The sequence below is a fragment of the Poecilia formosa genome, unplaced genomic scaffold, assembly GCF_000485575.1.
Source record: "Poecilia formosa unplaced genomic scaffold, Poecilia_formosa-5.1.2 Scaffold751, whole genome shotgun sequence".
NCBI classification, from domain to species: Eukaryota; Metazoa; Chordata; class Actinopteri; order Cyprinodontiformes; family Poeciliidae; genus Poecilia; species Poecilia formosa.
In genome coordinates this window covers 78170-105927 of record NW_006800690.1, presented here as the reverse complement: position 1 = coordinate 105927, position 27758 = coordinate 78170, and the positions used below count along the sequence as shown (strand labels likewise).

The 27758-nt window shown below is 37.8% G+C and overlaps 2 protein-coding genes and 2 long non-coding RNA genes across 7 annotated transcripts; 3 read left to right on the top strand and 1 right to left on the bottom strand.

Annotated features, from left to right (window-relative positions):
• The first annotated feature begins 3817 nt into the window (after positions 1–3817).
• Positions 3818–17940, top strand: LOC103131381 (uncharacterized). Of its 2 annotated transcripts, XM_007543012.2 has the most exons (5): positions 3818–3974; positions 5753–6082; positions 9016–9153; positions 9229–9321; positions 16557–17940. In XM_007543012.2, the coding sequence occupies exons 1-5, from the start codon at positions 3935–3937 to the stop codon at positions 16763–16765; spliced, it is 810 nt and encodes a 269-aa protein (XP_007543074.1). In that variant the 5' UTR covers positions 3818–3934; the 3' UTR covers positions 16766–17940. The 2 variants fall into 2 exon arrangements, with proteins under 2 accessions (XP_007543074.1, XP_007543075.1); XM_007543013.2 differs by lacking the exon at positions 5753–6082 and having other exon boundaries at positions 3819–3974.
• LOC103131380 (uncharacterized) lies at positions 10288–16609 on the bottom strand. Of its 2 annotated transcripts, none has more exons than XM_007543011.2 (5): positions 16521–16609; positions 14261–14566; positions 12650–12940; positions 12473–12572; positions 10288–11485 (listed from the first exon to the last, which is right to left on the bottom strand). In XM_007543011.2, the coding sequence occupies exons 1-5, from the start codon at positions 16549–16551 to the stop codon at positions 11461–11463; spliced, it is 753 nt and encodes a 250-aa protein (XP_007543073.1). In that variant the 5' UTR covers positions 16552–16609; the 3' UTR covers positions 10288–11460. The 2 variants fall into 2 exon arrangements, with proteins under 2 accessions (XP_007543073.1, XP_007543072.1); XM_007543010.2 differs by having other exon boundaries at positions 10292–10656.
• Positions 17941–19477: 1537 nt separating the features above from the next.
• On the top strand, positions 19478–25368 carry LOC107834758 (uncharacterized). 2 transcript variants are annotated; one of them, XR_001660576.1, is made up of 3 exons: positions 19478–19576; positions 23863–23931; positions 24912–25368. It is a non-coding gene; the product is annotated as an uncharacterized LOC107834758 (long non-coding RNA). The 2 variants fall into 2 exon arrangements; XR_001660575.1 differs by lacking the exon at positions 19478–19576 and adding an exon at positions 19767–19811 and having other exon boundaries at positions 23843–23931.
• Positions 25369–25478: 110 nt separating this feature from the next.
• Positions 25479–26259, top strand: LOC107834759 (uncharacterized). Its single transcript, XR_001660577.1, has 2 exons — positions 25479–25702; positions 25772–26259. It is a non-coding gene; the product is annotated as an uncharacterized LOC107834759 (long non-coding RNA).
• The last annotated feature ends 1499 nt before the right edge of the window (positions 26260–27758 follow it).

The following is a 27758-nucleotide window of genomic DNA, read 5'->3' as shown; positions in this document are numbered from 1 at the left end:
TTTTTAATTCTTCGCAGTGGCGTAACGTCACTGCCACCGCAGGGGTTGAGCAGCGGACTGCACATGGTACAATCTAATTAACTTTTGCATAGGCATTTATTTCCTCAAGATAAACTTCCGGCTCTTCCAATGGATTAACACAAAGTTGCATTCTCTTTAGTTTTCTCTGGTCTGTAATGGAGACTTGAATTTAACGCGCCATTTCAAACAAAGGTTTCGAATGCGCTTCCTAACCAGAAGCTCCAAAGAGTTATTTAACAATATGAGGTGTTCAATTTATTTTTAACATTGTATTTTCATACATTTTATGCTAGGGGTGCCCAAGTCCAGTTTTCCAGAGCTCCCATCTGCAACTTTAGATGCGTTCCTTCTCTAACACACCTGGATCATTTACTTATTATAAGGCTCTACAGAACTGAGTTGCTGCTAATGAGGGAAGTCAACCTTTTGCCTGGGGTGTGTTTTAGCAGGGATGCATCTAAAAGTTGCAGTCTGGAGGACTGGACCTGGGCCCTCCTGATTTGTACCGTCAATGTGGCCCTTTGAGGGGGCCAATATGCTGAAGTGGCCCTCGGTGAAATTGAGTTTGACACCCCTGGTCTAAATCAAGAGCAAGACAAACCAAATATGGAGAAAAGGGTCGCACTTAATGGTTAGTCGAGGAAACGGGATTCAGCCCCAGAGTGGTGCTACATCTACAGTCTGCACACCTAAAAACCACAAGAACAGTGTTTTCTGCACAAAAAATAAATGACCCATTCCTAATATATTATTTTGAGTTTAAGAAAAAATTAAATTTTTAGATAAGTCAACACTGAGAGTCAATCCCAAACCCACAAGTTCAAACCTCTCAATAGAACAAAGAATAGGGCAAACTTAACATGATTTTAACTGCATATCTTTCAGTTCATGTGGAATAGAAAAGTAACATGTCCAAACTGAGAATACTTCCTGTCAGCCCCACCTTGTATATTTGTTATTCAAATAGTTGTCCTCTCAAGACTTTTGCAGAGAATTTGATCCAGGAGCAATCAAGTATTTTCAAAATCTGTCAAGCCTAAGAAAGGCATTTTGTTTGACTATAGGTTTATTTTTTTTGTCAATCTGAACTGGATGACAGGATTGACTTGGACAATATTGGTTCTGAATCACCATATGATGGATCATATTAAAACTGATTAAATTTTAACTAGACTTTAATTTGGTTATTATTTGGATCCCTTTGTTTTGCAAATCGTCTTGAGATATTTGAGAATTGACATTATTAGGTAAAAAGAATTACAGAGACAGAAATCCCAAGAATTAGTCTCTTTAGATTTATTACTTGCTTGACAGCAAGTAGGGGAATATATTGAGTGCATAGTCCACAGGTCAAATACACTCTATGACAAAGAAAATAACTAATTTCATCATAAACAGTTACTAACGTGTGTTAGGGTGATTTCCCACACCAGCAGAGCCACCATAGACAGATAGACAGAACAATAGTGTTCCTTATTCTTACAATGGTCCTGTCGCAGTTCATTTCTGCTACAGGAAATGAACTTATACCATGAAGAGTCATGTGTCAGCTTCCACTTCAGCCATCTATATTCTGAAACCTGATTCTAAATAAATTACATAAAATAATGAAAATAAACAAAACATTTTTCCAACAGGCACTACACTCAAAAAATAACTTGTTCGATTTACTTAATATAGTTATGTTAATAATGCCCATGAAACTAAGATATGCTCAGAATATAAATGGAACTTACCTGCATTTAGTAAAACCAATCAAAAATATTTTGCAGCTCCAATTTGACTTAAGTTAGTGAGGCAATCACTGAATGTTGGTTTTACATGACTAGTTTTAATTGATATAACAGTAGTGGTCTCAGACTAACTTACTAAACAAAGATATGTCAACAGCTGCCAGACAGTGTAGTTAAGTAAAAATGAAATCACACTCCTCTTGTGGAACAAACATTTATTACCAATAAAACACAGCAGCACAGGTAACAAACAAACTGCCAAAGTTTTATAACACCTTCCAGCTTTAGAGAGAGAACTTGTAGCCATTTTTGTAGTTCATGAAACAACCATCAAATTACATGTATGAGGCTAATTTTTGAAACCCTCAACGAAAGGAATGCCACATGTCTTTATGATAACTACCTCTCTCACTCATTGTTACTCTGCTGGATGATTTAACACAAGCACAGTGAGAAACGTTCAGAAGATAAAAACACTAGACTCTGAGCAAAACTCAGATGTCCCAGCTTTTACTAGCATGTAAACGCACCATCTACACACAAATCTTGGAGCTTCCGGAAGCGTGAAATGAGTCTCAAAAATAGTTGTGCACTCGTAACCGGATCTGTGTGTAAATGCAGTTTTGTGTGTGTACCAGGTGATTTGTGTGTACTTTTTCAACATGTATAGGCGTAGGAGAAGGTTTATTTTATTTTTAAGTTTTACAAATCCAGTATTACACACACATAGATATTTTTACACACACACAAATCCTGTTACGCACGCACAGATATTTTGAGACTATTTTCACTCCATACTATATTAATCAACATTTTCCATTGTCTTCACAGTTTTCACTAAAGAGCAAACCAGTAGGAAAAGTTGGTCTATTCACACCCATTAATACTGCAGTTAGCTACCATAAGGATATAGCAGGTGTCTTAATGTATTTGGAAAGAGCAAATGTTAAGAAGTTATTTTTCTGTGTGCTGACTTGTTTTGCACTGCTTCACTAGGAAGAACAAAAACAGACCTGAACAGTGTTTTATTATTTGCTTTAGATAATTTGGGGAAAAACTGTAAGGATGAGATTTTTTAAAAGTGTGACTTACAGAATACAATTTGTTTCCTGTGCTTAAGAATTTGAAAAGGTGTAACTGTTTTTTGTGAAAGACTGAAAAAAAAATGTGATAAAATGTTTGATAATTTGGGAATAATTATCCCCAAATAATAATAATGAAGAATGTTTCTGTTTATGACTTCAACTTCTCAGTTACAAGTCACAAATACTTTTACACCAAAAATATCTTCATAAAAACGGCTGTACCACTTCACAGAATAAGCTCCTGTCTTCTTAATGTGTTATGATACAGGACTTTGTAAAGGAACAGTTTGGTTGTTGAATTCACTCAGACCTGTAATGTTACATTAAAAAAAGCTGTATTTGTAACTTCAACAAGTCAAAAAATTAAGTTAAACTTACAAAAAGTTACTATGTTTGAAATTCCAACAAAGATATATTAACCAATTTGTGCATAGATTCATTGATTAAGTTTGGTAATTCCCTGAGTTAAATTTTTGAGTGCAATAAATACATTTTTTCTATCATTTATTAAATTAAAGTAGCCCGATCTTTTTTCTAATTTCCATGATAATTACTTTTATTATTGGAGACCATTTTCAATTTATTTTTTTAAAGAAATTTTTCAAATGGTTACAATGAAACTGTAAAATGCAAAAAGCTAACCTGACCTCCGTTTGTGTGCCTGTTTTCTAGAATTCTGGATCCTGTTACTGTTGAATTTTCTGACTTTTGTGCACCAGAGCAATCCTGCCTGAGAATCAGTTTTCTTCCTACCTGCTCCTTCACCTGCTACTTCCAGAGAAACGTGAGCAACATCACAGTTGGAAGAAAAGTGTTTTGTAAAACTCAAGGAAAAAGAAAAAGAAAAACAGGGAACAAGGAAAACAAGGAACTCAAGGAAACCTCCAATCAAAACTTGTTTCAGCCTCTGAACAATTTTCTACTTGTACTTTTGTACTGTGCATGACTAACCAGTTATGCAACACTGCCACACCTTTTCCTCCTCCATATAAAGTCTGTCTGTGCTGTTAACCAGCCTCTCAGTCTAAAAGCCACGTTAGACTATTGTATCTGTATTTGTTCATCGAGTATTCACTTTATTTAGAGGCAAAAAGAATGACGATGAAGGAGATCGCTGTTCTTCTTCTTTTTTTTGGTAAGTTATAAACTATTTATCTTGTCTTCTGTTAGATATCCAATCTGAGGCCTTTATGCTACGAGCTGTGGATCTGCTTCCTCTACCCAATTCTAGGTTTTTCTTTGGGGGTGACTTATTGGCTTTGCCCATCCTAAATTTTAACCCAATCCCCAAATTTTGGACTTGCTCAATCTGTAAATATATTTGGAATTGCTTATGATAACTTGGATTTATTATCAAAAATCATACTCATCTAAGTCGGCCTTACAGAGTCTTCACTTATATATCCCAGAGTGGAATATTATTGACAACCTCAAATGTATACTTAAAATATACTTAAATACCATACTGCTTTATTTAGCAAGTTCTTCAAATAATCAAAGGCTGAATTTCCTGCTGTGTAATATTCTCATTTCATTATGAAGAACTTTAGTAGACGTAATTTAGACTTGTGTCTGATAGCAGAATCTGATCTCTTAACTCTTGCAATCTGTCAGTCAAACAAAGGGAGGTTAGTAAATTTTGGCACATTAGTTGTGGATGAACTAGCAACACTGAAACAAACAGGTCATTTCTAGCTCTGTGAGAGCTCTATGTAAAACACACCATGCAAAAGGATTACTCATATCGGAATCATTCTGGAACTTTCTAGGTGACACTCCAGCCTCTTCTGGAAATACTTGGTCATTGCACAACATAAATAGGATTGATTTATGTTGTGCAATGACCAACATATACTTACTTAATGCATATACTTACTTAAAAATAAGTATATGCAAATCCTAATACATAGAGGAACATCTGCTTTTATCTTTGCACTGGTAAATTGATGGGACAATAATCTATTGTGTATTTTATTTTATTTCTGTTCATCTGAAATGGAAAGCCTTTCATCAAAGATGGTTGAGACAGTTCTTTGGGGTCCTGAGCTTTCATTGCCTGCTGCAGTAACGAGAGAAACACATCAGATCCATATGCACTCTGAGCATTTTCAAGTCAAAAAATACAAACAACAAGCATTCACTAGTCTGCTTTGATCTACATCTTTACTCCTTTCAAAACATTTTTTTTAGGTAAAACAATCATAATCTTTAAAATCTTTTCCCACAAATAATACCACTTTTATGCTGCAATACTGTGGAGGACCAGGACTGACATAAGAAATAAAAGCATAAATATATATTTAGTTTTTTCTTATCCTTACACATGAGTTTCTGTCAAGAAATTTATATATTTTCTTTTTCATTTCTGTGAAACATGCATTTTTGTCAAGAAAAGTAGATATTTTGTTTTGTCTTTTCCTTATACAAGCCCTCCTTTAGTCATTGCCTCCTGCTTCGCCTATTTCCACTTGTCTTCTCAAAATCTCTGAGTTTTGTGAACCTTTTTCAGGGCACAGTGGGACCACAATGTCAAAACATTTCTACTAGAAGGGCTTGAAGCTTCAATTGACTTAACTTAAAATGTATTTCAGCAATATTTTAGTGCAACCAAGTTGTGGAACCTCTTCCTAACATATATAGCACTTGCTTTTTAGCTAAACTGTGCCACATAAATGTGCCACAAAACATGAGCCCCATGTTTCTTATATTATTTTTTATTTTGTATGGTTCTTTTTATGCATGTAATGGACATATATGGGTAGATTTAATTCTAGTTAGACACTGAGCATTGATGACCCCTTGTGCCTTGTGGTTGTATTTTACACACTTTTACTTTTATCCCGCCTATAAACATGTTAAGATCATGGATTCATGTTATTTTATTTGACTGTTTTTCTTTTTGTTTTGTTGCAGTAACAACTACCTTGGCTTCCAACAAGGAAATGATTAATCTGACCTGTGTTTCTGGAAAAAACATTACCCTGCCTCATCCTGTTAAAGAAATAGGTTTTTTGTCAATAGGATCAGCAGACTCCCCCAAAAATATTGCTATGGTGTTTGGACGAAAAATGGAAATTGTGGACAAAGAATTCCAAAATAAAATTTTTTGGAACTATGTTACTGGATTGTTTACAATCACAATCCTGAAAGAAGACAATCCAAACCAAGCATTCAGTATTTATAACGTTGAGTCTAAGGAAAATGGCAGCCATATTGTTTCATATAACCTAACTCTAGTGAATGGTGAGTAACATTTCCTCATTAATATAATAAGAATGGCTTGTTTATGGTATTATTTCAGCGTAATTAAAACTTCATAACATTAGCTCAGAAATTTAGACTTTAAATGTGTGTTGAACATGTGTCCAAGAATAGTGCTAAAACTGCAGTGCAGAGATTAAAGTCATAAAAACATCTTTACACTACAGAGGGTTCTCGATAAGGCATCTTCAGATTAATTTACAAAAACACAGCATAGGAAGGGAATGAAAGCACTGCTACTTATTACAAGTGATCAATTAAGTTGTTTACTGACCTGAATTAAAAATTAATTCTTTTTAATTAATTCAGTAATTCAGAATTACTGAATTAAGTTGTTTCCTAATACATAAAGGAAAATCTGCTTTTACCTTTGCACTGGTAAACTGCTGAGGGAAGGATCTATTTTGTATTTTATTTTATTTCTGTTCATCTGAAATGGAAAGCCTTTCATCAAAGATGGTTGAGACAGTTCTTTGGGGTCCTGAGCTTTCATTGCCTGCTGCAGTAACGAGAGGAACACATCAGATCCATATGCACTCTAAGCATTGCTCTGAACAATTCAAGCTTCACAGAGTCAGTTTTCTAAACCCAGAAAACATTTCAAACCTTCAGAAAATGTATAAGTACGGACGATTTACAATGAATTTACATTTTCTTCAAACAAAAGGATTAAATTCAGTTTATTTATATAGCACTGTTTCTTTGCTAATGTCTTGAGGAAAGAAAGTTACTAAAGCTCAACCAAATTATCCAATTTGTCAATCAGTACATCAAGCACATTTTATTATTCAAATACCACAATTAGTTCAAATAACAAATTTATTATTCAAATTAATTTGCATAATAAATTAATAGTATTAATTTACTATGCAAATAATAAATTGCATAATAATTTATGCAATTTATTATTGCATAAATAATGCAATAATATTGCATAATTTATGTAATATTTATTATATTAATTGTATAATAAATTAATACATTTAATAATTGTATTATTAAATTAATACAATTAATAAATTGTATTAATTTATTATGAATAAATTAAGTTTAATAATAAGTAAAAAATATTGAATAATATTATTCCATTATATTTTTATAATGGAATAATATTCAGTTATTTTTACTGAACAATAATTAGTGATTATTATTCAAATTACTTCAAAAGTGTCATGAATTGCGGGTTGTATTGCGGTGAGAGAGAACAGTTTGATTGTGCCAACTAACTACCTACTAGAAACTGGCACTGACAATGACAAGGATCCGATGAAGAGCAAAGGACACAGGTGGGTTTAAATACGCAGAGAGGGTAATCAGGGAACGAAACACACCTGGGAAACAATCAAGGGAGGAAGAGACCGGGGAACACAGGGACTCACAGGAACACAGATCTAAATAAACACAGAAAACCTAGAATAAACACACTGAGAACACAGATCATGACAAAAAGGTCTTTATGTAAGGCAGTGTTTCCCAACCCTAGTCCTTGAGGGACGTCGCCCTGCATATGTTTTCCTGCTTTACTTCACCTGATTCAGCTGATCGAAGTTCAGCAAACACTTGACAATTTAATTCACCTGTTCTGAAGCAAGGAAAAACCTAAAACATGTAGGGCTTGAGGATCGGGGTTGATCACTTAGAGCAGTGTCTCCCAACCCTGATGTGTCGAGCAGAGCATCGAGTCAGTGACATGCAGGATTTACTCCTGGACCAGCAGGGAGCAACAGTGTCGGGTGTTAAGAATGAAAATCCCAATCGATGAATCATAATTTGTATTGACACACGGAGCATAAAATCAGCCTACAAAAGCATTCAGACTTTACTTATTTTATTAACTTTCAGTGCTGAAAGGAGACGCTTTACCATTACATTCAAAGAGTTTGTAAAAAAGTCTGTGCAGCGTCTGAGGAGGAGGGAGGCTGATGATATGGACTGAAGACACTCCCTGAAATCACACCATGTCTCTGTGGCCTGATAAGTTTCTGTTTCTGAGGAATGAGCCTTGGTGTCTAACAGAATCAACATGTTACGCTTTACTATGGGCCCTTTGTCTGACAGCGTGTGACTCTTTCTTGACCTGGTAAAGCGTCTCAACAAGGGGAAAAACTCCCCTTTAACACGGAGAAACCCAGTTCACCCAGCAGAACGCAGGTAGTACCAGTGGCCATCTGCCATGACCGACTGGGGTTTGAGAAGACAGAGTAGATCAGAGGTGGGCAACTTCAGACTTAAAGGGCCAGGGTCCTGTAGCTTTTAGATGCGTCTCTACTTCAACACAACTCCGTCAAATAATGAGGTGATTGGCACAACTCTGGAGAACCGGACTGCACTTAGAACAGGGGTGTCAAAGTGGGTCCTGGAGGCCCGACATCCTGCATGTTTTATTCGCTCCCTGCTGGTTGTAACAGCCTTCTCAGAATGTCAGGTTTCTTCTTAGGCCTCTAATGAGCCATCATTTGGTCCAGGTGTTAAACTAGGGAGAGAATAAAACATGCAGGACAGGGGGCCTGAGGACCAGGGTGGAGAAACACTGGATTGGTTGATAGCATTTTGTAAGGTTGCCTTCCTCCAAGAAGAAATCTCAACCAATCAGAGGTGTTTGGTGGATCATAGGTATGACTGTCTGGAGTAACAGGTATTGACTGGGTGAAGGTAGAGAGTTGGTTGGGTAGCAGGTGTGACTGGATTTCAGGTGTTGGGGATAGGAAGAGAATTTACAGGTTCAGGAAACCTTTTTGGTTGGGAGACTGTAAATTTACAATATTTAAGTGAGATACTAAAATTTAGGGTTATATTCTATGGACCAGAAGAAACTGAGATACTGCCATTACAATGATACTTTTTATTTTGGTTATTCTCATTGTGTTAAGAATGTTCAATTGTAGTTTAAGTGATTTTTTTATTTATCTCTGCAGAGTCTTTCTCGGCTGCTGATGAGAAGAATACAAGCAACAACTGCTCCTGTTTTAACTTCCTTGACAACCTGTTAATCAGCATTTTTCCTGGTATCTGTTTGATAAAACCCTGTGGATGTTGTCCTAAAGAAATAATTTGTAAGATATTTTTCTAATATTTCTCATATATGGAATATTTTTCTTGTTAATCATGACAGTTTTTCTGTTTAACAGATGGTGTTTTGAGTGCTGGTCTCATTTTCATCGTTTCCATTCTCATCGTTCGGTGCTGTAGAAAAAAAAAGAACTCAACCAGTCACACACAGGGTAAGATATCACAGTGTGTTTATTAATCAATTTTCTTTCTGTGTGAATTAGCTTGTAAATTATACTTTGACAATAAGGTTGATGAACATCTTCCGACCAATCCTCAATATGTTTTTCAGTCAATAATACGCTGACCTTTATACTGTCCTAATGTGCATGTTAAAATCCAGAACCACCCCCAGATTTCTGGCTTGACTATTGGTTTTGAACTTACTGCTTGAAGCCAATTGCGAAATGAATCTTTCTTTCCTGCCTCCAAACACTCTTATTTCTATTTTATCTTAACTAAAAAGAATTCTGGCATGCCAACACTTTAATTTAATTAATGCATTTAATTAATGCTTAAATGGGATTATTGTCTCTTGGATGGTGACAGAGTTGTGTCATCTGCAATCTTCTGTGAACTAATTTGTTTATAAAAACAAATTGGATTGAGTGGAAACATACAAGTGTTTAGTTTTTGGCAATGAATAATTAATAATGGCTTAGGATAATTATTAATAAAACTAGTACTGAAGATCAAAATTACTAAATTGGGGCAACACTTGATTACCAAGAAAATAGGCTAATAGTTCAATCTCAGTTATTGTTTATAGAGACCTACTTGATAACACGCAAGTTTTAAAATCAGTCCAGCATTAGCATTACCTGAATGGCAGGGTACTACTACATGTGTGTTTACAATAAACAGAATCACTTTTAATTCAAATAAAGAATTCAACCACAAAATGAAATGATTTATTAAACAAACTCACAAAGATAGTGAGGGAAAGATAAAATAATGAGAGCAACACTACTGGAAGGTAAAAATATAAAAACAGATGAAAACAAAACAAATTAAAGCTGCAAGCAGCATATGTGACCCTGGCAGCTTAGCGCCACTCCAGCCTAGTGGTGACCACAGGAACTGCAGCACTGCCACCCTGTCAGCGTTCTCGACGCTCTTGGGTTCCTGCACCATTCCCACACCCGTGTATGAGGCGGCACATATGGTGCATCTTCCAAATTGTCTTTAGTCTGGTTAAGTACGAGTCTTATGAGACACCTTAAAAGTTTTGCTGAATGCCAACCTTCCAAGACAAAAGTTATCACTTCCTGTTTTGTGACAAATGTTTGGTAAGGTCTTCTTGTGAACTTAGAAGCACATCATGTGTGGTTATCAATGTTTTTGGGGGGTTCTCCAAATGTTTCTCTCACGAATGATGGGTGCACAAGGAGATTCTCTCCTAATGTAGTGATGCTGCAAAGAGGGCATTTGTCCTTTTGCTGGGGTTTTAATGTCAACATGACATCAGAGTTTCTTTCCTAAATCTCCTCTTCTCCCTACTGATGGGACTAAAATGGGATAAGTCAGTGCATTATTGAATCAATTAGCTATGCAGGTCCAGCTCTTCATTGTATGTGTGTGCTTTTTCTTTGTTACATTACAACCATAAACATGAATATATTTCACTGGAATTTGTAAAGTAGAATGAAAGTTATTAATCATTCAGAAGATTTTTTACAAATAAACTGAAAAGTGCGGTGTGCAAAAGTATTCATCCCCCTTTTCTCTAAGTGAAACCAGTTTTCTTCAGAAATTGCCTGATGACTGCTAATGACTAATCCAGCAGTGTGTAAACTAATCTAATCCAATCTCAGTGGAAATCCAGCTGCTCTGTGATGCCTCAGAGGTTCAGAGAATATTGTTGCTCAAACAGCATCATGAAGGAGCACAGTAGACGGGTCAGGGGAGTTTAAAGCAGGCTGAGGCTATAAAAATATCTTTTGAGCTTTGAACATCCTGCTGTTCAATCCATCATTTGGAAATGGAAAGAGTATTAGTCATCAATGCCCAAATGTGGTCTTTATGGAAGAGTGTTAGCCAAATGAGCATGTCCCACTGACCAATGTTCATTTTTCACTGAATATAAAACAAATAAAAATAGCCAGTAACTGCAAGTTATTTGTGCCACTTTGAACATTTTTAGGTATACTTTAACCTAAATAAAAGAACTTAGAAAAATACATGAATTATATATAAAATAGCACTTTTTAATCCTGTCCCTCCAGTTTTGTTCAACCCCGTAACGGCATACCAACCCATCCTTTTTGTATATAATGGTTCAGTCCAACTTCCTCTGCACCCTGGAAGTGACATCACTGAAGTCTCTTCCTGCTCACACTGCGAAGAGATTTAAGTGTTAGGAAGGTTTCTTAACTATATCTGGTTATTTTTTATCCAAAGATCGTCATCGTCAAGCTCAACCTTTCAACACTGTTACACATGTAAATTATATTTATTGTTGTTTGGGAAAAAGTAAAGAATGGTCTTTGAAACGCATATTCATTTCTTCTTTTCATCATGTCACCAAAGTTCAGATCTACCACAACCAAATAAAACCTGCTGGCCTCAGGTTTGTAGCCAGCTTCTCAAACCAGTAACCTGCTCCCAGTGTCAGAATCTCACTGAAGAAGAAACTGCATTAGGTTTTCTATCACTTTAATATTTCTGTTACAACTGATGGATACTTGCATATAAAATGGGTCAATAGTTTCATTTACAATTTTTATATCTTTGTGTCATGAGGTAGATCTCAGCCAGCTGGTGAAAGAAAAAGTAGATCTTGGACTCAAAGTTTGGGCACCCCTGCGCTAAATGGACAACATATGGATACAGACATTTCATGTCCTGTTATCTGAGCTGTTTAAATGTAATTCAAACATATATTATAAATGTATATTAAATCACTCTTAAAGAACAACATTGTACAAAATCAAGTCCTCTCACCTTAGTGTGTATATGAAAAACAATAAGTCATACCTCACAATGTATGTCTTTGTCCATGCGATCTGCCATGTTTTAACTTTATATACTCCTATCAGTTTGTTTTTGAATGCTGGCATAAGGTCACATGATCTCAATATTTTCCCCATCCCCCCTCTTACATGTATAAAATGATGTGAAGTGCAGGTTGTTGTTCACCCTCTTGTCTACAGCTTGTGAAATGTCTGAAACCCCCAGGATACAAAACCCATTTAAATTCCACTGAAATATGTAGATATTTGTAATTGTAATGTGACAAAATATGGAAAAGTTCAAGCGGTGTGAATACTTTTGCAAGCCACTGTAAATGTATTTATCTTTAGGAAAAACGGAACATTTACTCACCATTTGGAAGCTTTGTTTTTAAGATGCATGACCCTGATTATTGCTGCAGTCAGAGCAACAAATGCAGTTATTTTGATGGAGATTGTATATATTTTCCAGTCTGTTAAAAAAAACCACAACAAAAAAAAGTTAAATTACAAGATCAGCCTAATTTTAAGTATACTAAAAGAAACTTACAGTATTTTAGTTGATTGTTGTTGCCACTTTCTGTCTCGTTGAATCCACAGAGAATCGTCACATCAACATCAACAGTCTTGTTCTCTGCAGGATTGGCTGCTGCACATCTATATGATGAATTTCTGTCCTGTTTGTAGACAGTGATGTGTAAAGACAGGGCAGAGCGGTTCTGGTTCTGTATTTCTTGGTCTCTGATCCACAGCAGAGTCGCTGGTTTGTCCACAGAGCAGGTCAACAGGCAGAGGTCAGAGGTCACATCAACAGGTGTTACTGCAGGAGTCGGTGCTGGATCTGAATAGAGAAGATTAAATATGGGTCGTGTCATGATGTGTGTGGAGTGGACCTAAACCAAAAATCCAAAATTCAGAGTACAGAGGAATCCAAAACACAAGCAAACTGGAGACATGAGGAAGGGTAGAAGCATAATGACGAGCAGGGTAACAAGACAGACTGGGGAGTTGTGACTGAGAAAGAGGAGCTTAAATACTGGGAGGTAGAAAATGGAACAATGGGCAGAGAAGCTGGCTGAGGGGCAGGGAGCAGGTGGCACGGGGGGCTAAGAAGATCTGCTTGGGATTACAAAAGGAATGAAACACCAGGGAGCTGAAAATACTTCTAATACTAAAGAAAATCTGATAAACAAGAAGAGAAAAAGACATGAGGGAAAAACTCAAACAAACCTAAACAGAAAGAAGGTTGATCTATCAATAATAAGAACTAGGGGATGTAGAGCTGGGTAACTAGAAGATCTAAAAAGAAGAAATAAGCTAACTAGAATTATTAAAGGAGGATGGACAGATTCAGACAACAAGACTAACTAAGCCTAAAAATGAGAAAACTAGAAACACAAAGGAGAAAAGCTAGAAGAACTTGAAACCACTAAACTGGAACCAATAAGAAAGGTAAACCTAAACACAGACATGTGAACTGAGCCTGGGGTGATGAAAATAACTAAGAAATAAACATTACTAGAAACACTACAGGGAGACTGAAATAAGAAATAACTACAAGGATAAAATAAAAATAAACTATAATCACTTGACATAGACTCAGACATACAAGAATAACAGAACAAACTGAACTAGAAACTCTATGAAGGACTGAAAATAAGGAAAACACACTAAATAACCTCAAATAATAAAACTGAAATTAACATGAAGGGCTAACCTAAAGTGAACTAAAACATGATGATAAATGAAATGAAAAGCAAAATCAACCAAAAAACTCAGTCCTGACAGGTGAGTTTTATTTTAGATTTTTATCAGAAAAGTCCTTTTTTCAGCAAAGAGACTGAGGCTTTATATAATCCTCAGAGTTTCACTTACTGCTGTTGTTGTTTATTGTAATTTGCCTTTTCAAGACTTTATCTTGATTACGTTGCAAGTAATTAAAATCAAAGTCAAATTATTTGCTTGTACCCACAGACTTGGTGAATAAAGTTGATTCTGATGTAATTCTTTCAGAGCAATTAGGACTCAGTCCCAGTCAGTAGGCTGAACTTTAGTTTGTGGAGGGTTAAAGGTTGTCATAATGTAATCTCTTAACAGTATGATAGAATAATGCCACCAACAGGTAACTGATCTGTTACATACATGGAGAAATGTGACTCACCGTACACAGTGAGATTATAGGATGCAGTGAAAACATGCTCTTTTTTAGAGTCAACAGAGTAGATTCCTGAGTGTTGTCTCTGCAGATCTGTGATACTGAAGAGTCCAGTGTCTTCATTCCAGTGAAGTTTGTCCTTGTAAATATCTTCTAGAATCAGATTTTTCTTGTTATCCACCATAGAAACGGTCTTTATTCCATACAGAAGGAATCCTTTCTCTGTTACAGCATCAGGAAAAGTGATGCTTTTTCCAGCTTCTCCTGCCAGGTTCTTTATCCCTCCCTCAGCAACTGAAGTAAATATCATGACTGCAGAAAATTAACAGAAACAACAGTTACGTGACAACTCCTAAAAATTGTATGAGAGTTTAAAAATAACTTTCAAATGTTTTGGCGACTTTAATATGCCTCAGAATTAATGTTGTGCCCATTATTTTGAAGTTGCTATAGAAGAGACCTTCAACATGGGGGTCGCGACCCCCATGAGGGTCTCGGAGCTACTGCACGGGTATCTCCGTGTGAGATTCAATGTCCATCCATCCATTTCTTACACCCTTGTCCCTTAGTGGGTTCAGGAGGTGCTGGTGCCTCTCCAGCTAACGTTCCGGGTGAGAGGCGGGGTCACCTGGACAGGTCGCCAGTCACAACACAGAGACACACAACCATGCACACACACACACACACACTCACACTTAGGGAGAATTTGGAGAGGCCAATTAACCTGACAGTCATATTTTGGACTGTGGGAGGAAACCAGAGTACCTGGAGAAAACCCACGCATGCCTACTGCGCCATTGTGCAGCCATAAATTCAATGTTGGGTCTCTAATACACATTAAAATGCAGCAAATTGTTACCAAACTGATAAAATGAGGCATAAAATGCTTGGGTAACACTTTATTTGAAGGGGGTTGAATAAGACTGTCATAACACTGTCATAAACATGACATAACACCTGTCATGAACATGAATAAGCCTTCATGAATATTTATGACTGTTGTCATAAAGCGTCATTCGGTAAATTATGACACTTTTAATACAAAGTTGACATTATTCAAAATGTCTTTGTTATGACAACTTGACATTAACCAGGAAATCATTACTGTTATAAATTTGTTATAAAAGTATTACTGATTTCACTTTAAAAATTAGGTAACTTTATGTTATTAAAGGTAAAGTTTAAACAGTAATGATTTCCTGGTTAATGTCAAGTTGTCATAACAAAGACATTTTGAATAATATTAACTTTGTATTAAAAGTGTCATAATTTACCGAATGACGCTTTATGACAACAGTCATAAATATTCATGAAGGCCTATTCATGTTCATGACAGGTGTTATGACATGTTTATTACAGTGTCATGACAGTCTTATTCAACCCCCTTCAAATAAAGTGTTACCAATGCTTATTAGTCAGAAATGAATACATTCAGTCACCAAGAACATCTTCAATATGCTAAAATATCAGAATTTTATTTAAAATAACAATTTGTTCCAGACAGTAGCACCAGTAGGCTATCACTTTTGTTTTCAAACAATACTTAAGATTAAAATATCAAATAAGCAATGTTATTAGTATTGAATGAACAGTGATAAGACATGGACCATGAGTCTGTTGAAATAAAGCAATCAATAAAACATGTTTTTTATATAGCACTAAGCTAATAACCGAGTTATTTTAAAATGTGTAAAGAATCACAACATTCTGTACCTTAAAAGTTAAAGAGGGTATAAATGTCTTGATCATTTTTCCATTAAATTTAACTATGTGGGAATTGTTGCAATATATGCAAATAACTAATGTTCCTTGAGTTTGACGTGTTGAAGTCAGAATATGAAGCAACTACATAATTTCAGTTGTGGTTAGCGTTATATATTAATAACAGAATTTTTGTGTTTTATTGCCTTATTTTGATCTGATCTTGGTGTTTTGAATTTCAGATTTCATTTCAGAGATTAGCAATTAATCAGTTCCACGGTAGAAGTCCACTTTTTCAGTAACGATGGCCTTTTTATCTCAAGGCAGCTTGTATTTAAGCTTAATATGCATGTGCACACTAACAATTATGAAACAGATTTTTATTCATTGTTTTATTTGACTAGATATTTGAATTAAGTTTGACGCGGAAAAGCCTCAGTTTTTTTTAACAGTTCTAGTTGTTAAAATGTTTGACAATTTTCTCTATTGACAATCAAATAAATATTACCAGCACACAGGATTACTGATCAGGTGTCAAACTGGGTTACAGCAGTTGCTCACTTACCAAGAAAATATATTCTTATCTCCTTCTCCATCACAGAGCAGAAACGTGGAAGAGAAGATTGCTACGAAGTGATTTGTCTGCAGAAACACAGCAAGGAAGAGAAGCACGACGACACTGAAATGAAACCCCTGAGAGCCACAACCGAGGTTGCAACATTCCCGGAAGCCCACGAGCAGGATGTTTCCTCTCAGCAGGTTAAGTACCTCCAGCATGAAGTGGATGACACCGAACAAAATCTGCAATGATGATGAAGTTGAGTGCACTCGAGTGAGCTCCGTCTATGAATCCAAGAAGAAATGATGTGCCCTCCTATACGAGAATATGCTATACGTGCGTCGCTTGACCTCGTCGATTATTGAAATCGCACGTCGAATACACTATTCACCCATTTAAAAAAAAAATTGATTCCCACCCCTTATTAAATATAAAAAAAGAAAAAGCGAATCTGTCAATCTGTTCACACTTTTTACCTTCGGAAATTGAGAGAGACAGCTGTCCAGCTCTAGTCAATCAAGCAATGAGGATACCATCTCCGGATATCCTTTTTGCAGAGCAAATCTGCCCTTGCACATGGAGGCAACCATCTTCTCCATATGGTATGCCTGAAATGCAGGGACAGGACACATTAAAAAAAGAGTTAAACAGAAACGCGTCTTGCCATCTATTCAAACCATGTTAATAACCACACTGTGACCTATATGAATAGTTGCGAGAGAAAAAAATCCCAACACCACAGTTGAAAATATCATAGAAACCAACAACAGGATGAGGCTCTCTTAACCTGCAGCATATCTATAACCACCTTGTTTGGTCAAGACTGACACGAACAACGTGCCGAGGTAAAAGATCATGCTGTTTGTGTTACAAGTGAGGTGCCTCATCCTCCTGAATAGACAAAGAAATGTTTGGTTAGATTCAAGGCCACTTAAGGTTAACACTCGTCACGGAGGGTACGCACAACACTACAACTGCACCTGACCCACAAGAGCACAACTAAATTTCCAATGTGCATTGTGTGCTAGCACAAACCTAAATCACACAAATACAGGCTGCATGTGCATAATGCTCATGGCCCACAAGAAACAACAGATCTGATGCACACAAGGCCCAAAACGCATAATGCATCACACCCAAACATACACACTTAGATGCCTGCATAGCCTACTTTTCTACTTTTTTCTTTAACAAATTATAAATAATAAAGACAAGGAAGCAAATCCTACTTGTGTGATCAACGGGAGGTGAAGGATAGAAATTTACAGGTGCAGGTGGTGTGTCAAAGACTTAATTTCTGCTATTTTGGCAAGGTTTCGACGAAATTTAATTGTTTAACTCTCCTACAGTCTTAGCGCGACACTCACAAAATACATTTTTCTCCACAATTTTAATAGTAAAGAGAATTAAATCATAACCCAATAACTATTTAATATCTATTTCTTTTACTTAAAAGAAATAGATACTGTGTGTATGTGAGAGCTGCGGAACGTGACCTGCAGCTCTCGTTGGAGTGGTTCACGGCTGAGTGTGAAGCGGCCAGGATGAGGCTCAGTGCTTCCAAATCCGAGGCCATGGTCCTGAGCCGGAAAAGGGTAGAGTGCCTTCTCCGGGTCAGGGGGGTCGTCCTGCCTCAAGTGGAGGAGTTTAAGTATCTGGGGATCTTGTTCACGAATGAGGGAAGAAGGGAGCGGGAGATCGACAGGCGGATTGGGGCAGCGTCTGCTGTGAAGCGGGCTCTGTACCGGTCCGTCGTGGTGAAGAGAGAGCTGAGTCAAAAAGCGAAGCTCTCGATTTACCGGTCGATCTACGTTCCCACCCTCATCTATGGTCATGAGCTTTGGGTCATGACCGAAAGAACGAGATCACGGATACAAGCGGCCGAAATGGGTTTCCTCCGCAGGGTGGCTGGGCTCTCCCTTACAGATAGGGTGAGAAGTTCGGTCATCCGGGAGGGACTCAGAGTAGAGCCACTGCTCCTCCACGTCGAGAGGAGCCAGTTGAGGTGGCTCGGGCTTCTGGTAAGGATGCCTCCTGGACGCCTCCCTGGTGAGGTGTTCCGGGCACGTCCCACCGGGAGGAGGCCCCGAGGAAGACCCAGGACACGCTGGAGGGACTATGTTTCTCGGCTGGCCTGGGAACGCCTTGGGGTTCCCCCGGAGGAGCTGGAAGAAGTGGCTGGGGAGAGGGAAGTCTGGGCCTCCCTTCTGAAGCTGCTGCCCCCGCGACCCGATCCCGGATAAGCTGAAGAAAATGGATGGATGGATGTTACTTAAAAGAAATTGTCTATGTACACAGTGCATCCAAACTTACAACTGCTGCAGATGCTAGTGGTTATGTTGGAGGTTTGGGTTGCTAGAGAAAATAATGACCACTTTTCCTCTCTCTCGCTCTCTGTGTATGCACATTGTCAGAGTTGACACCTATTAAACACAGCAAATAACACAGGAAAGACAAGAGAAAGTTAGATTCTTAATACTCGTGAGGAGAACAGACAGAGATGTGCTTTCAGTTACAAATCTCCTACTGCTCTGAAGCACATTTGCCTGCCCCTCTCTTTTTATTGTCTTTAGGATCCCTGATCACAGAGAGCGCTGTAACTCTAAAGGGAGGGGGAAACACTTCATCACACAGTCACAGCGCCAAGATTATCACTAACTAACAACACAATCAATCTAGCACTAGCTTATCCAGTTCCTGACCCAGGATCAAGCAGGACAAGTTGTGTCTTCACGGCGATGGTTTTACAGCTATCTAAGAGGTCAAAGCAGGCCGTTCTGTGAAGAGCTGCTGTCTCTGCTCTTCTTCAGAGAGGCCTCCTCTGAGGAAGGAAGCAGAGTGATTAACAATACAGAAACATTCCTTAAAACCTATGACTAAACTAAATAAGTAAGAATACATAAACTAAGAACATAATAAAGATATACCAAATAGTTGATAATAATACAATTTACCTAACACACATTCACAATTATTCCTGCCATTAACTGTTTTTTCTTTTTCTGAGGTATTCCTGGACACTTTGTTTTTCTTTAATCCTGAATTCATGGTAATACGGTAAGGTAAGGTAATTTTATTTATGTAGCACATTTTCAGCAACAAGGCAATTCAAAGTAGTTTACATGAGTTAAAAGGAAATACAAACAAAACAAGACACCAAAAGGAAAGAAAAAAGAGGAAAGAAAACTAATCTAATGTTGTTCTAAAGCAGAGGTTCCCAAGAATCACGGCAGCAATCCAGCAAAACGCAAAGAACTTTTCACAACCGACTGAGTTGAGTAAAGCTGCTGGATGCAGGTAATGTTAGCTAAAAGATGACTAGCTAATATCAATACAGAACCTTAAGCTTGTTAACTAGTAGCTTATAGGCTACTGGTGATGTCTATGTACATTCATTTTGCTCCCAAAAATCTTTATTCCCCCCCCTACTCACACGTCGTTTAACTAGACAGCTATTTGTAATCCATAGGGGGCCCAGAAAATGTTTGGAAACCACTGTTCTAAAGTATGTAAACTAAGTGCTCCTGTTCAGGGTTGATAAGTATGTAATTCCATTTATAAATGAGTACTCTACAGTTTCTGATAAAATAAGCTAAAGAGTGACTGATCTAATAATCAGCAATATGTCTTGAGTCCCTTTCTGATGGAAGTTTGCTTCATTTGAATTTAATTCAATGCTGCTTGACACATGCTGGGATTTAGTTTCCCAGAGGATTCAAGGACCAAGGACACAGTAATAAAAGATGAGTAGCTGCATGATGTAACCATTGTGAGGAAAAGTTACACACGATTTATTTTTTCCACATTATCATAATATGGTGTTTGTGGTGTAGAATTTCAAGAGATCTTTAGAGATTAATGTAATACAATTTACAAGGCTGTAACACAATTAAAAATAGATATAATGAAGCGCTGTGAATACTTTCTGATTGAACTGTAAGATGAAAAACAATCAAATAGAAATAATCTTCTGGCTGCAACACTGAAGCAACACTTCACCAGATGTTGCTTCTCTTTAAAACTAGAGCAAAAATACATAGGTAACACTTTATTTGAAGGGGGGTGAATAAGACTGTCATGACACTGTCATAAACATGTCATAACACCTGTCATGAACATGAATAAGCCTTCATGAATATTTATGACTGTTGCATTGGCCCATTTTGCCTGTAAAGAATGTCATTTTGAATGACAAAATCATTTTTATTGACTTTGGCTTCTTTTAAGTATCTCACAAGACTTAAATCCTGGTGCTGCAGCTCTGATATATTGCCAGGGATTTTAAAATCTTCGAGTACCTCAGGCTCTGGTGCATCAGAAGGAACCACCACCATCCCTTGAAACTTCTCTCTTCTCCGTAGTCTTTTGGACTTCCTGTCCTTAGTTTCCTCCGTGGAAAAACTCCACATTGTGAAATGGTAAAGTACTGAGTTATTATACAATTAAACAATTTCCTCAGTCTGTTTTGCTTGGGCCCGAGTTAGAGCCACATTACACTGAGGAGACTTCAACAGGTCAATAAGCACTGGCAGGTCATTGCCAAGAATTATTGGAAACGGCAAGTTATCTACTACCCCAACATTAAGCAGATAAGTTTGTCCTTTTATAGTCACATAAACATCTGCTGTTGGATACTCCATTTTGTCACCATGGACACTGCAGATTGAAATTGTCTCACTGGTGCAAACAAACTGGGGTGAGACATACCTGCGCTGGACCAAAGTCTGTGTGCTCCCTGTATCAATCAGGGCCTTCAGTGCATGACCGTTGAGCTCCACAGAAACCTCCATTAATTGGTTCAGTGTTCCAGCATTTGGAGTCTCTTTCCTAGGCACAAAACACATCTGGGACAACTTCACAGCATTTTGGGGGCACATTGGTTTAGTATGACCCTCCTGTCCACATAAGTAACAAATGGGCTTTCTCCCTTGAAATTTTGAACCAAATCTCTCTTTAACAGGTAGCTTACCCACAGCTGAAACTGGTTGGGCTGGAGATTGATGGCGGCCATCCTTTTTCCAGCTTTGAAAAGCCCAAGAGTTCCTCCTCCTTGCAGCCACAAACACGTCAGCCAGTTCAGCAGCCTCTTTTGCAGTCTTTGGATTATGTTCTTTTATCCACACCTGAAGTTCTGGTGACAACATTCTTAGAATACTGTTCAAGAATAATTATTTCATTGATTTGTCCAACTGTTTTGCCCTTAGGTTGCACCCATTTGACATATAACTCCTTCAGTCTGATGTAGAGCTCTTTGGGAGTTTCTTCTAGCTCCACCTGAAGCGAGCGGAATCTTTGCCTGTAGGTTTCACTGTTAATGTCATACTTCTGCAAAACAGCTAGTTTAACTTGATCATAATTCATTGACGAATCAACATCCATGTGCACAAAGGCACTTCTGGCTTTGCCTGTTAGCAGTGGTATTAAATGAAACGCCCAGTCAGTTCTTGGCCACCTGCAGGTAGAAGCTATTCTTTCAAAAGTAATGAGAAAATGTTCAATATCATCTTCTTCACTCAATTTTTGCAATTTAGGTGTATAAGAAACAGACGACTGTGCAGGAGGGTCACCTGATTGACTGTGCTGGGGTGAAGCTGCTACTCCAGGGTCTGGTGGTTGTGCAGGCCTCACTGGTGAGGTTGACTGAAGAGCAGAGGGCGTGGTCTGGGACTGGCTCTCCCTTTTAAACAATCTGAACTGTTGTTGTAGCTCCTCAAATTTCTCTTGTTTAAAAGTTTCTCTGGTCCAGTAGTCCTCTTTGGCCTTCTGATGTCCTATATGGGCTCGGAGAAAGTTAGCCAGATCTTACAGTGTTGGTTCACTCTCCTCCTCATCCAGGTCACACAATCCACCAACCGCTCCATGTTCCTCTGCCGCCTCTCTTTCATCATGTTCAGAACTGGGTTCTCCTCTTGTTCGTCCTTTTCCCCTTCCAGGCATTTTGGAAACCTTTCTCAGCAACAAAGGATCCCACTCCTGACACCAACTGTGAAGGACCAGACCCAAACGAAGACAAAAAATGTTCAAAGTAGAAAAAGTCTCGGTTTTAATTCTTCAAAAAATTGTTGACAAAACATTAAGATTTAAATCAAAGAATAAATAACAAATTTGGATCCAAATTAACTGAGGTCAACTGAACACAAACAAAACCGACCTCCCAAACAAAGAACAAAGGCTGCTTAAGTAGGGGTGGAGTAACCTAAATTTACCACTTGAGGGAGGTCTCATCTAACAAAAGAACAAATAAATACAAAATTAACTAAAGCATTCTATAAACAAATAAAGCAAAACTAACTTTAACTTAGCAAACAATAAGTGAATATTTAAGTAACAAAATTAAATAAAAACAACTTGAAGTCTCCCCCTTCAGTCTTTCAGAAATTTGTAGATGGTTTGCCCCAGGTTCCTCCATCAGCTGGTTCACTATGTGGTGGTGGTAGGAGCTTCCACCACAGTCATTTGGTAAATTATGACACTTTTAATACAAAGTTGACATTATTCAAAATGTCTTTGTTATGACAACTTGACATTAACCAGGAAATCATTACTGTTTAAACTTTACCTTTAATAACATAAACTTACCTAATTTTTAAAGTGCAATCAGTAATACTTTTATAACAAATTTATAACAGTAATGATTTCCTGGTTAATGTCAACTTGTCATAACAAAGACATTTTGAATAATGTCAACTTTGTATTAAAAGTGTCATAATTTACCGAATGACGCTTTATGACAACAGTCATAAATATTCATGAAGGCTTATTCATGTTCATGACAGGTGTTATGTCATGTTTATGACAGTGTTATGACAGTCTTATTCAACCCCCTTCAAATAAAGTGTTACCACTACATTCAGCCCTAATAAGAAGCAATTTGCTACTGACGTTTTCTTTTCAAAGCAGGGATCCTGAAACTTTACCTGTCATCTGCACTACAGAGTAAGAAGTAATGCAAGTAGGAATATTTTCTAAATACAGGTTGCCCCAGTCTGCTGAGAGCACACACCACTGTTTTTGTTTCAGAGGCCAGTCTATAACAGTTTGGAAGGACAGAAAGTTAACTGGTTACTTTCCGTTTCTGTGCCTTCATCTGCTGTTATGAAGATCCAGAAACATACTAAATCCAATCCCATGTTTATAAAAACATTTTATTACATATATATACGACTAAGGAGATGAAGGTGGGAGTGAAAATGTAAAGCTTTTGACTCTGTAAGGAATTCAGAGAAAGGAAGGACTTGAACGGAGCAAAATTACTAAATTGTGTAAAAAAATAAAAATAAAAAATTAGACACTCAGTTTTACAGCTGTTTTCTGTTTCATTATGCTAGGAATGTCATTTCTGGAGAAGGTGAAGAAGATGTCATCCAGTCTGAAGATCTTCAGGTCCCAAAAACGGAGGAGCAGCATCCCTTGAAAAGTGAGTACTGCCCCCAGACCAGAGCATAGTGTTTCACTCCTAAATTAAACAATGTTGTTGTTTTATTTATTTAGTTTGGGGAGAGATGTTAGGAGGGACACATCTGAAAACAAAAGCCCCTAATCTAACTCTACCAGTGTTAAGTGTTGACACTGTCATACCCTGTCTATGAAATGATCCTTCAGAAAAAGGTTCAATGTTAGGGTTAATTATAACAATTAAACCAGCTAATTAAACAGTGATGCTATGTTATCCCTTGTGAGGTGAAACAGGTCACAGGCAGGCTAATGATGACTCAGAAGGTGCTAATGACTCGATTGCAACAGATTTTTTTAAATTATGTTTTTTGAGATAAACATGCCATTGTGCCAGTAGGAGAAAGGTTTGCTATGAAGAACTATATTTATTGCCTTCTAATTAATATGCTCAAACTTGTATCAAAATTACTACTGTAAGTTGGGGCACTTGATTGTCAAGAAGTTAGAAAATTGTTTAGTCTCAGTTATTGTTTATACACATCTGTCTGACAAGGGTTAGGTTTTATAATGGATGAAGACATATGTCCCCAAAGCATAGCACTCTACATACACAGATTAACAGTAATCAGCTGCCCCAGGGGCAGTTTGACAGAGGTGTGGCTGCCATGCACCAGTGCCACCCGGTGAAGTGTCACAACCAGCAGGCAAGGTGGTGAAGTGTCTTGCCCAAGGACACAACGACAGAGGCAGACAGAGTGGGGTTCGAATCAGCAACCTGCCGACTGTGGGACAAACTCCTACCATCATTATCACCATTGCCCCAACCCATAACAAAAACAGAATGAAAATACACAAAATGCTTATTACCTCTTTATGCTATTAAAGCACAACCTACTGTGAATAGAGTTCCAATGTGGTGGCTGTGTCAGGCTATGTTTGTGTCTGAAGCTGTTGTCAATTGTTGTCGATGACGCGCCTGGTCAGAGGTTTGTTTCCTTTTAGAAGCTGTTGGGGAAAACAGCGGCACCCTGAATCTCCCATCAACTCAGGTCTTCAGTGCTGTTTGACTGACAGACGGCCAAGTCTGCACCGGCCCTGGATAGACTGCTTGCTTGTCTCCTTCAGGGGCTAGCAGCTAGCGTTGGGTTGTCGATGGCAATCTTGGCGAAGCAAGATTGGTTTTAGAGGTCTGCCAGTTTCAGGACCGATAGGTGAAAAGTAGTCACCGTTGTCCTAGTTTGGGAGTTTTAAGATTCCCATGACATCACGTGTGTGTTTCCCTCTCTGGCCTGTTATCCTCCTTTTCACCCAGTCTCACATAAGGCCTTCTTGGCCATCCACCTTCTGTCTAGTCTAGGTTTGCTCTGCTGATCAAACAGCTTCTGTATATGTATCAGTATTCATCACATTACATCTAATCTAAAAGCAGGACTCACTTTAATCCTATCACTAACTGGAAATCTCTTACAGACATGTCATATCAACCTCATCTTGAGATGAATATGGAGGGAATGCTGGCTACTCGTACCTCTTCAGCAGATCCAAGTAGGAGTCACCATCCAGGTGTAACCCAAGTGAAATGTTGAGTTCCATTTTCTGGTTCGCTACTATTGCCCTCCAAAATCTCGCGGTAGTTTTGATTATATAACTGCAATTCTCGTGAGATTTACTAAGCAGCCAATCATTGTTGAGCGTTTGAGTCACATGTACCACCGTCAGCTCATTTGTTGGGTATATTAGCTGGAGCAAAAAGCATGGAGGGTTAGAACAAGTTTGGGAGAGCAGAGCTGCAGGTCGGTTAAGCGCAACATTCTGTTTTTCTTTAACCTTGTATGATGCTGATAAGATTGTACTAACTTTAGGAGTCTCCGATCGTAAGCTGAGGGATAAAGAAACACAAAACCGCTTGCATGCCTTATGAACTGCGGAATTGGCCAGGTTCGATGGCGAGCTGAAGAATCAGGTCCAAGAGCCTAAAGGATTTCACCTGTGGTGTTGAGATTTGGTTTCCCCACCAGGCTGGTGGGAGGCTTCCTGCAGCCCATGAACAAAGTTGTTCCCACTCTGATCTGACTTTTGTCAGCATATGAACTGTAACAGGTGCTCTAAACTCACCTGATCCTGTTGAACGAACCGCCTCAGTTCAGGGGGGTTTTTATGAACTGAATGGTGTGGCTTGTTACTGGAACTGTGGAACTGATTTGTTTTTTTTTTTTTTTTGTTAATTTAATTTGCTTTCTTTGTGTATTATTTCCTTTTATTTTAATATGGCCATTTAAATGTTTTTTTTTCTTTCTTATTGTAATGTAAATAATTAATCACTGTGAATACAAGGCACTCGCATCTGCAACTTCTAGTCTGTCTACTCCTTCCTGAGCCGTATCTAGTCTTCTAAGAACTAGCCCATTGACTTTGTTGGTCATGATCTATTTTTAATTATCTAGAAATATAGTATACTGGTTACACAGATATGCTACACAGGACTTCTGCACTCCATGTCAAAAGAAAAGAGAGGCTGAGTGAAAGTAAATAGTACAGTTAACTGCATATATATAAAGATGTCTCCACCACTTCCCCCAACAAAGACTTTGACCAAAAAGGAAGATGAATCAAAAGCACAAATATCTTTCCCTGTCTACTTTAGTTTTCCTCTCTTTTGTGTTGCGTAGCAATTGCAGTGTCATTCATTCATGGTAGTATTTTTTGTAGTGGATTACTTTAACAGTTTTAGTGGGGATTGTAGTAGAGGCAACTAAAACATAGATGATTTACACTTATGACTTTTAATTCTCACAAAACCTTATGCCTAATGGAATATTAGGTTTAGACTTAAATCATCATTTCAGGTTGCTCTGAACAGAACATGCTCATTTTGTGCCAAACTGTTAACCATAACCTTAAACATGGAACGGTATCCGCTCCTGCGGGAGGAGGGATGTAGAGCGTCTTTTTCCTGTGAATGACAGCCACAGGTTTTTTCGGCTCTACACAAAGTGAGCACAGACCTGATGCAACAACAAATAGAGTATTACTAGTTATTGGGAAGTGTTATATCAACTACATGGACAGTCTGCTACTGATTGACGTCTACATGGTCCTGTCTTCTATTCATCTTCTGACTGTTATACACATACCACAGGGCCAGGCCCATTTGTTCTTGTTAACCAGTTAATTTCAGTTCGGATGACATACTGGGAGCAAACTATGCATAACCGTATCCATAACTTTAATAACCTTTGACCTTTAGGAAAACATTATCTACCATCCACAACTAATGTTAATGGTTCACCTGTCACTCTCAATATGGCTTTTTTAAATGTTTGCTGTCCCTTAGACAAATCTTTTATTGTAAATGATTTGATTTTAAATGCTAAACTGGACTGTTTGTTTTTAACAGAAACTTGGTTGGGTACAGATGCACCAGTTGTGGTCACTGAGGCCTCTGGTGTGTCCTCTGTTGTTGACCTGACTGTGTCTGACCATCACTGAGTGTTTTTTTTTTTTTTTTTTTAATGATTTGGTGAGGCCATGACTCCAACTGTTAGGAGGCGCCATCTTACCTCTGAAGTGATCGATCATTTTATTAAGGGTGTTATCCAAAATGTCCCTGTTATCTCAGCTGCTTCCTGTAACTCAATGGTCTGACAATTTTTCAACAAACTAAAATCTAACCTGGACCATGTAGTTCCATTAATTTCAGAAGCAATTTTGGATAAACAACTTTGCCCATGGAAAAATGAAGATATAAAGAAACTCAAAATAAATTGCAGGAAAGCTTAGAGGAAATGGAGGAAAAACAAACTGATAATTGACTACCAAACAATGTGAACAGCTTAACATATACAACTC